This window comes from Chelonoidis abingdonii, chromosome 1 (genome assembly GCF_003597395.2).
Source record: "Chelonoidis abingdonii isolate Lonesome George chromosome 1, CheloAbing_2.0, whole genome shotgun sequence".
Taxonomy (NCBI): domain Eukaryota; kingdom Metazoa; phylum Chordata; order Testudines; family Testudinidae; genus Chelonoidis; species Chelonoidis abingdonii.
This window is the reverse complement of record NC_133769.1, coordinates 145,769,926-145,780,054: the sequence shown is the minus strand read 5'-3', so window position 1 is coordinate 145,780,054 and position 10,129 is coordinate 145,769,926. Positions and strand designations below refer to the sequence as shown.

The window sequence follows — 10,129 nt, the reverse complement described above, 5'->3', positions numbered from 1 at the left end:
AGTTATTCACAGTCTGCTTTGGTCTTAACTATCTTAAGCAGTTTAGTATCATCTGCAAACTTTGCCACCACACTGTTTACCCCTTTCTTCAGATCATTTATGAATAAACTGAATAGGATTGGTCCTAGGACTGACTCTTGTTGAACACCACTAGTTACTCCTCTCCATTCTGAAAATTTACCATTTATTCCTGTCCTCTGTTCCCTGTCTCCAGCCTGCTGCAGAACTCTGGAGCTGGACCTGCACTGAGCAGGATCCTGTCTCTAAAGGAGACCAACCCTGGAGAGAAATTGCCATGAATGCCATTGGCCAAGTACCCCAACGAGACAAAGGACCCGGGCACCATGGAACCCCTCACTCAGATGCTGGTAGGACGTAGCTCGAGGAAATTGGACTTTGGTCCTGTTTCACTGTCAAAACCTGAGTCCACATATTTTAGCTGCATCCCTGCTGGCCCAATGGAACAGTCTGCCACTGTTAGGGCCCTGGACTAGGACACAATGAAGTAGGATGCGCCAAGGTCCCCCCATCTTCTGCTGCCAACCTCAATCCTGGGGTGCCAGCTTCCCACCTTAGGCCAAGAGGTCTGCTGTCTGTCAGAGCCAGGACATCAAACCTGCCTGTTTGGTGCTCTGCCTTGCCTGAGGGCCTGAATCCCTAGACTGTTTAGTGCTCCCTGCTCTGCCCCACCCAAAGATCCAGAGCCCCAGACTGTGTGTTTGCTGGCTGCCTTAGACAAGAGTCTGAGGCAACACCTGCTTCCTACTCTGCCCTACCCAGGGGGCCAGAGGTTCCCTGATAGACCATTAACTGCCAGCTTCCCCAGCCAGGATGCTGTGGACTAAAGACTGCTTATACTTCACCCCGCCTAGGGGGCCAGAGCCCTATACTCTTGAGTGACGGCAGCCCTGAGAGGAGGCTGAGAGCTCTAGACTGCTTACAGATTGGCCCAGCCAGGGGGACCCGAGCCTGAGCGCTGCTGCCTGACACAGTGAGAAGGAGTGGTTTCAGTGTAGCAGCCGTGTTAGTCTGTATCTGCAAAAAGAACGAGGAGTACTTGTGGCACCTTAGAGACTGCCACAAGTACTCCTGTTCTTTTTGAGAAGGAGTGGGCTCCCTCCTCACTTGAGAGCAAGGGACCACTGAATTTCCCCTTTGTATTATTTCTCTGTTGTCCCCATTAGTCTCAGCTCCTCCCAATTTACTGTCATCTGGACTGGCTACAGAGCTTCCCTGCAAAAGAGGTACATACCAGATGTTTTCACCATAAGATACCTTAATACTCTGCCAGATATGGCTGAAGTTAGCTTAACAAGGTGTGTTACACACACTGCCACCTAGTGGGTGAACTGTATAATACAGTTTAGCCTTGCATTACATCTCCCCTTTTGAGTGCTACATTCCTACCATTTACAAAATGAATGTTATCAAGGTATATTTGTAGTTTAGCACAGATCAGTCTATTAAGTGTCTTGTTAGTTTACAGACCTGTCTCTTAGCCTTGGATAAAATTTTGTTTTTGACTTTTGATACTTTCATATTCTCCTTACTAATGTGTGAACAAAGAATGAAAACACTTTGTGTTGCTTCCAGATGGGGTTTATAGCACAATGAAAAGAAATAAGGAAAGGAGTTAAAGTGTTTCTGGGTATGGTGGTAGTTTAATAATAGGTATAGCTCCAATTATTATCTCTGAGAACTGAAAGGGACCTTGAAAGGTCATTGAGTCCAGCCCCCTGCCTTCACTAGCAGGACCAATTTTTGCCCCAGATCCCTAAGTGGCTCCCCTCAAGGATTGAATTCACAACCCTGAATTTAATAGGCCAATGCTTAAGCCACTGAGCTATCCCTCTATATACAAGCATGCACTTGAAGACTGCCTCAACCCTTATCTCAAGGCAAGGTCAAGCAACCAAATGGGAGGGACAAAGGGTGGTGATGGGGAAGCATAAGAAACACTAAAAAGACAGAGAAAAGGTGACCCTGGTCGAAACCTAATCTTACTCCTTACCCCTCCCATAGGGTACAAAAGAGGTGGTACCAAAGTCCCCATACTCACGATCCTCCAAAACAGAACATGACCATAAATTGTAAGGGGTAGGACCAAGGCCTTGCACTATAGGTATAATTAAGCCTGCTAAGAAAAAGAAGGTGGGAAAAAGGACAGGGAAATCTCTGTGGTGTACAGAGCTATGGATATGCTTGCTTGATTAACCCCAATAAACATCGAATTCCCTGCATTTAGACTATGAGCTTCTGCTTTCTGTTTGCATGATGTGAACCAAGAGAGGGGCAAGGGGAAAAGCTCTAACATCTCTCAGTCGTACTAGTTTTCTAATTACCCAACCCAAACAAGTAACAACTTGGTCATCTGGATTTCCATCAGTTGCAATGACTGCCTGAGGCCTGTTTGGAATCTCTGAGTTTTCTTCCTCTCCATCTGCATCTGCCATTTGTAGAGTTTGCTCTGTTGATTCTCCTTTCTGAGGTACACTGTATGCACCAGCATTTTATCTTGAGTTTATTTGTACTGGGTCTCCTTTCAAATATCCCTCTGCCAAGTTCTTCCACTTTTCTCATTAGGCCCATCATGGCTGCCACACTGAGGTGGAGAACGCTGTTGGTCTTTGATCCTTTGATGACAGGCACTCCGAATGAGAAGTTTTTGTCTTTGAAAGATATTTCTGTGGTGACTGTTCCATGCAATTCAGAATGCCTCCAGGGCTAGTCAGAGCTGCATCAGGTGACTTCAGCTCTGGGAGGGATTGAAGGTAATTGTAAGGCCCTTCTGAGATGACTGTTACATCTGCTCCTAAGTGAATTTTAAAGTCAATAGTGTTTCTCTGAATGATCAGTTTCAGGCTCTGTATCATAATACATGATAGATCCCAGAAACAATGGCTCTTGATTGTCGGTAATATAAATCAGTGCATTTACTGCGTATCATTGTGTTTACGTGGCAAACAACTGCAAAATGTCAATGTTTTGTGCAATTAATATATCCTGAGTGTTTGAGTAGTATTTGTTCCTCATAGCCAGGGGGTTCTCCCTCTTTACCTCACCAGTTTTGTAGTATTAACTTGTTGCACTTATACTGTGTTTTTTAGTGGCTTCTAAGCTAGATTCTTGTTTGGCAAATTGCTCTGGGTTTTGCTGTGTCATCAGCTAGATTGCTTTGCCATTTGAATAGCAGTTTGTAGGGTGAAGTCCGTTTTTAATAGTAGCTGCTGTGAAGGACTTTTATCGTTTAACCCAATAACCAGTCTCTCTCTGATATTTTCATGTTTCCCACTCCAGAATCACAGTTTTCAGCCAAGACACGCAGAGCTATAATAAATTATTCAACATTTTCCTCTAGTCCTTGAATTCTCTGGTGAAAACATGCCCTTTCATAAACCACATTTCTCTGAGGGCACAGTAGAACCTCAGAATTACAAACACCTTGGAATGGAGGTTGTTCATAACTGAAACATTTGTAACTCGGAAGAAAATTTTACAGTTGTTCTTTCAAAAGTTTACAACTGAAAATTGACTTAATACAGCTTTGAAACTTTACTATTCAGAATAAAAATGCTGCTTTTAACGATCTTAATTTAAATGAAACAAACACAGAAACAGTTTCCTTACCTTGTCAAATTTCCCTGTAATTTTTTAGTTTTTTACATTTAAGACAATATTGTACTGTATTTGCTTTTGGGTTTTTTTGGTCTCTGGTGCTGCCTGGTTGCGTAGTTCCAGTTCCAAATTAGGTGTGTGGTTCACTGGTCAGTTCTGTAACTTTGAGCTTCCAGTGTATAAAGTATTTATCAAACATAGCCAGAACCCTTCCATAGTCATCTTTGTGACTGTCCTCAGGAAAATCAAAGGATTTAAAGAAATGCTCTGCTTGCTTCCAAAGAGCACAAAGTAAACACCATACCTGTATATCTTCAGTTTCCTTATGGAGTTTTGTAGCAATCTGAAATCTTGCAAAATGCTGCTTCTAATCTCTTAGTTGTGAAGGTCTGTCAAAGCTGAAGTTCTCTGGGGCAATGAAGAGGGAGATGTTGATGAAATCCTCCAACCTGTGTTGCTTTTTTTTTTTCTCTGCAACCTACATTGCTCCTTCTTCTGCCTGCAACTTCTGTTGCTCTCTTCCTTCTGTTTTTTGATTCTCTTCTGGCGCTGCTTAACTTCGGACACCATGTCACATACACCTTGTACATGGTAGGTGGCAGGGCTTCTATTAGCATGTCAGGTTTCTGTACCAGATATGGAATGGCTACAGAGCTTTCTTCTCAGAGAAATACTCACCAGATGTGTTCACAATAAGATCCCTTAATGCTCTGCCAGGCATGGCTGAGGATAACTAAAATAAGTTGTTACATGAAACGTCACTTTGTGGACGAACAGTATAATACAACTTAACCTTCCATTATACTGCCAATGCCCCATCCCACTTTAGGCACAGCTCCTCTTGCTATTTCAGAGGCATTTCACACAGTGACAACAATCAAAACCCACCTCTGCGCTGTGCCCTGGCACTTCGCACCTGAGCACCCAGGATGATTAAGACCAGGCAGAGCAGGGCTCCCAGGATAATGCAGATGATCACGGGCACCGTGACTCTCCCACTGTCAGTCTGAGGGCGGCGCGGGGGAGCTGGATGGAAATGAACATGTGACAAGGAGAGATTATCCTGTGAGAGTCAGAATGGGGCCCGGGTAGCTCCCAAGTCACTCATTGCACAGCCCAGAACAGAACGGTAATGGGCTGGGACACAGTCTGTGTGCCATGGGGTCAACACACAGGCTGCTGTTTAAATCATGGGCCCTGCTCTGTTAGCTGGAATCATCAGGGTTAACATGGCCTGCAGCTCCCACCTGGATGTCATTCAGCCCTAGGTTTCACAGGCCATGTGTAAGGGCACTGTAACCCCAACAGGGCAGGAGTGATGCTGGGAAGAAGAGTCCTGCCACTTAAAGCCTGAGGGCGTGTGGCCACTGCCAGAGCAAGTGTCCAACCCATAGCATCCCTGCAGCACAGCCAGAGCCTGAGAAGGAGGCCTGGGACTTGTGAGGAACAGACTGTGAACTGCCCTGACATTCCAGAGATGCTAGTTGTGATGTCCCTGTGCCACAGACTGGGGTGATGTGTTTTCCTTTAACCTTTCCCATTTTTCCCTTATTTTTTTTAAATTGATTGCTGGGCCCAGCCTTGTCAGGGTTACAAGGACTCTGTCACACAGGAGAGTGGAAGGGGAACACTTCACGTCAGGAAGGCCTCTGGGTAAAGGAAGTGGGAGGACTCAGATCCCTTCATTAGCCCACTTCACCGGGGTACTGTATAAGCCAGGAAAGTTCCCCACAATAATGGGACCATTCCCCTGCTTACACATGGAAGGGAGCTCCTCTCTTAGGCCACAGCTTGCAGCTCATCCTCTGTGACCCAGCACCAGGGAAATTTGATGGGAGCGGGGGATGTTTTACCTGTTCTACTCGGTGATACTGTCGTCTCTGTCACACCTGCAAAGGGAAAGGGATGAGAGTTGGAGTCTGGGGGAAGTGATGTGTTTGTCACTGGGTAGCACCCCTCAGAGTCCCTGAGGATCTCCAGACATCACTTATACAAACTCCCTCAGAGCAGCACAGGGTCTGTATTTTACTGATTTAGGGCCCATGTCCTCCTATATTGACTAGTAACAAACCAGCACACTGGGGTCTGTGATGGATGCAGGGGCTATGTGGGCTGATGTCTGCGCCAGTCTGACCCCTCAAAGGTTCTACCCTATAGCATCATTGATGCTCCCGCACATGGGAGATGGGAGGGCCTGGTCTGTGACAAAGGGGGTTGGGCAATTGGACCCATGCTCCTTCCAGAAAATTATAGCATGTAGCAGAAACATCTCCTGTCACTCACCTGAGCAATTCACTCCAACATCTTCCTTATGGTCACAGTTGCTCTCATCCCAGGGTTTGGCAGGACAGTCCCAGAGAGATGACTCTGTCCCTCTGCAATTCAATGTTTCTACCCAGATGGGACCAGTCCCCTCACCGAACGCAGCCTCGCCTGGGACTGGTACAGCGGATCCACAGCCCAGTTGTTTACACACAACTTTGGCGTCTGCCATGTCCCAGGAGTCATCACAAATTGTTCCCCAGGAGTCACGATACCAAACCTCCACTCTCCCCGAGCATCTGTCCTCTCCTCCCACGACTTGTAACTTCTCCTGGTCTGGAAATGCAGAAACCTCACATGTTACTGGGACATCTGGGAAAGTCCTTAGGGACCAAGAGTGAGACACAGAGAAGCAGAAATACCTGTGCAGCTTGTAGAGTTCGGGCATTCAGCAAACAGGGTCTGAGGTGGCTTCTCTTTTTCTCCTACGCAGAGAAAATGATGAACTGAATGTACCAAGAAGAGTGTGTGATGTAGGAGACAGTAGGGTTTATTTGTATATTAAACCCCTAAATTTCTGCAATTTTATAAACTTAAATCTAAAATCTAGTTTGTTTCAGAGCTAACGGATTTATTACTCAGTGGAATCTCTGGCTGTTGAAATCTTTATGCAGCTCCCTGCTGGTATGTGCATTTGGGGTTATCTTAGTCTTGTTCCATCCACCCTGTGTACAGCTGCTTCTGGCCCTGTTTGAAGGTAAACAAATTTCTCAGCTGAAACTCACCCACATTATTGTGGGGATTCAGAGACAAGAAATGGCGCTATTAGAATTGAGACCAAAATAGGACTTTAGATCTGAAACAAACTCTCACTTACATGCACAGACACAGACACACTTCTCGGGAATTCTGATTCTGACCCGGATTTCACAGCCTGGGGATCAGGAAGCAGGGGCTGCAGCAGAGCTAGTCTCCAGACAGTTAACAACCATAGCGGCCTGTATTCTGCTGCCTGACTGGTCATACCGCCTGATTGGTGGGAAGGGTCAGCAGTCCAGCTCCTGAATCAAGCATTATTCAGCTACTGCTCAAAGCATTTCCTGCAGCTAGGATACCTCGTTTTCCTGTCTTGTTCCTAGGCTTGCTGTTGCCTTGACTCCAGACTTACCCCTTGCCTTGCTCCAGGTAACCTGGTCCTGACACTGAGCTCCGATTTCTGACTTTGGCTCTGGCATCTGGCGCTGGATCTGACCCTGACCCTTGGCTCCAATTTCTGGCTACCAGCTCCTGCTCTAACCATTGGGCATGACTCCTGCTTCAATCACTCAGCATGACTACCCATGTCCCGGTCACTGACCTTGGGCTCATCTCTGACTGTTCATTCCCAAAAGTATAGCCACAGAGATTCCCAAATGATGCTCACTAATGAGAGGCATTTGTGGTGGCACTGGAACAATTTTTACAGTTGGGGGCTGAGAGCCAGTAGTGCCCAAACTTTTTACCTTGCCCCCCCTTACCCATGTCCATGCCCCCTCTCCCCTGAGCTGGGACCAGGACTGGGCTGTGGCTCTTGTGGGGGACATGGATGGGGTAAGGGGACTGAGGCTGGGACCATAGCTGGGGGCGGGAGCACAGCCCTGCTTGTGGGGCCAGCAGTACGACCCCATGTGCAGGACCAGTAGCAGAGAGCGGGACCAGTAGCTGGGACCCCGCACAAAAACTGAGGGTGCTGAAGCACCCCTCACACCCCAAGTTCCCCTGCCTATGGGCATTTGTGGGGTCTCACTAGCTGATTGCACTGTATAACACACAGCTTGTATAAATAACTCCATGTTTGTTTTCCAGGGGCTATATTCTCATTCCTAGAATGGATTATGAAACTTTTATTTCACTAAGAGGGTGATGAAGCACTGGAATGGGTTATCTAGGGAGGTGATGGAATCTCCATCCTTAGAGGGTTTTAAGGTTAGGCTTCACAAAGTCCTGGATGGGATGATTTAGATGGGGATTAGTCCTGCTTTGAGCAGGGGGTTGGACTAGATGACCTCCTGAGGTCTCTTCCAAGCCTAACCTTCTATGATTATATGATATGTCTGTCACTGCTGCAAATGTAAGACTGTCTATACTGAAAAGTAAATACATTCACAATTTCTATCACACCCTTTCAATGAGTTAAACATGTAGTGGATGTGAGCATGCGTGCGCACAGAGAGTTTCAGAATTACCACTGCAAGAAATATGGTTCTCTTCTGCGCGGTTATCACAGGACTGCTGTTTCCACATGTCTGATGGGCACTGCCAGATGGAGCTGTGCTGCTCCTTGCATGAAACATGATCCAGCCACGTGGGACCAGAACCTGCTCCATATGCAAAGTCTCTTGCAAGCTGCCCTCTGTCCCCACAGTTCAACTGTTTGCAGACAATTGCTGCGGTGACTCCAGGCATCCCATTGGAGCAAACACTGCCCCACGTCCCATTGTAGAAAACCTCCAGCCGCCCAGCACATTCACTGTCGCTCACCAGCCTCAGATCTGTGAATTCTAGAAGGAAATGCACAAAAAGGGAATTTAAATCTTCAATTCTGAAATGACTTGATGTGAAGAGTGAAATCCCAGCGACTGCTAACGATCCTGTGCATCATTCTGCAGGAGCAAACGTCAGAGAGAATCACATACAATGGTCACCTCTGAAAAGTCACCAGTTCCCAGCAGTTACACACACATATACCTGCAGTACAGCAGTGATTGCCATCCCAATACTACAGAAATGCTGCGATATCTCCAATACTCCTGGGTGGGAACATATGGGAAATGGTGACTTTCTAATCACGACCCCAGTAGATAGGTAGAAGAGTAGAGTGATCATATTTTCTTTAAAAGGGAAAATGGAACAGCCCATGGAGGGCCCAAACCCAAGGACTCCCTTCCTCTCCTCCCCACCCCACGAGGACAGCCTAAGCCCACCCTGCCTCCCGCCCCCACAGGGACAGCCTGAGGTTCCCCTACTCTCTCAGCACGTGGGCCGGCCTGAGCCCCCCTGTCACCCATTAGTGTCAGGCCAGCCCCAAGCCCTCTTCTTCCCTTCCGTGTTCAGGGTGGCCCAAGACCCCTGTCCTCCCACATGGAGCTGCCCCAGCCAAAGCTGCTGTCCTGAGTCCTCCCTCCAGCATGGAACTGGTCTTGCCACTCGCTCCACCCCCGTATGTTCCTCCACATCCCACTAGGGGTCGTTTCCCACTTCTTTAGCAAAACTGTGCATTTGTCCAATTTGCTCCTGCCAACTCATGATCACTTGGCAAGGGCAAAAGGGACAAATGCCCTGTTTTGCCAAAACTGTCAGGATGGCCTTGGCAGGCTTAAAAAAGCGACTGTCCCAGGCAAAACTGGATGTATGGGAACCCTATAGAAAAGAAACAGTGAGGTAAAGGCTCTATCATTCTAAGTTCTCTCCTCAATTGTCTGCCCCCTCTATTAAATCCTCTGGTAACCAGCATTCCTGGACCAGACCTGAGCAGAGAACTCCCGCGTCCTCTTTGTGTCTGCAGTTGTGCTGTCCCCAGACTCTGGAAGGACACTCCCAAAGTTCGGATTCATTCCCAGAGCAGTTCACATCATCCAGCCAGATCTGCCCGGATCCTTCCCCATAGTGAGCAGAGATAGTTGCATTGATGGCATGTCCACATCCTAGTTGTTTGCAGACGACATTGGAGTCTGACAGATCCCAGAAATCATCACAGACTGTCCCCCAGCTGCCATTGTAATAAATCTCCACTCTCCCAGCACAGCGACCTGTCCCATTCACCAGTCTGATCTGCATGCTCCCTGCAGGGATAGATCCCAGCTGTTAATATGCAATATGAGGATAATTAAACAGCTTCCATGTAATCAGTGATGATGCTACAATGGCTGAGATATTGAAATGCTTTTAAAAATCTGTCTTTAACAAGAATCACCGAAAAGAAGGGAAGCTGAGTAAGGAAACAAGGAATACTTTTTACAGAGCAGTATTGATAAACAGAATGTGAGTGAAAGGACCTAATTCTGAATTCCTTACTCATCAGAGCAATCCTTAAGGGACTCATCACTTGGCTCAGAGCTTCTTTGTGAGACGAAGGCTTAGCGGAATCAGCCCTTACTCGAAATCTTGAATATTTTCAAACAACTCTTAAATGATAAGTATCAAGGTGTTCAAGGAATTATTAGGCAATTAATTTACCCATAACCAAATATTCCTTTCAATTGTTTCTGAATGA

At 46.8% G+C, this 10,129-nt stretch overlaps 1 protein-coding gene across 1 annotated transcript in view; it reads right to left on the bottom strand.

Moving 5' to 3' along the window:
* Positions 1-10,129, bottom strand: part of LOC116820780 (antigen WC1.1-like) — a 309,052-nt gene that overhangs the window by 246,690 nt on the left and 52,233 nt on the right. The window contains 6 exon segments of the mRNA XM_075062239.1: positions 4,504-4,641; positions 5,469-5,504; positions 5,899-6,213; positions 6,300-6,362; positions 8,103-8,417; positions 9,384-9,698. Coding sequence (XP_074918340.1) covers positions 4,504-4,641; positions 5,469-5,504; positions 5,899-6,213; positions 6,300-6,362; positions 8,103-8,417; positions 9,384-9,698 — 1,182 coding nt within the window.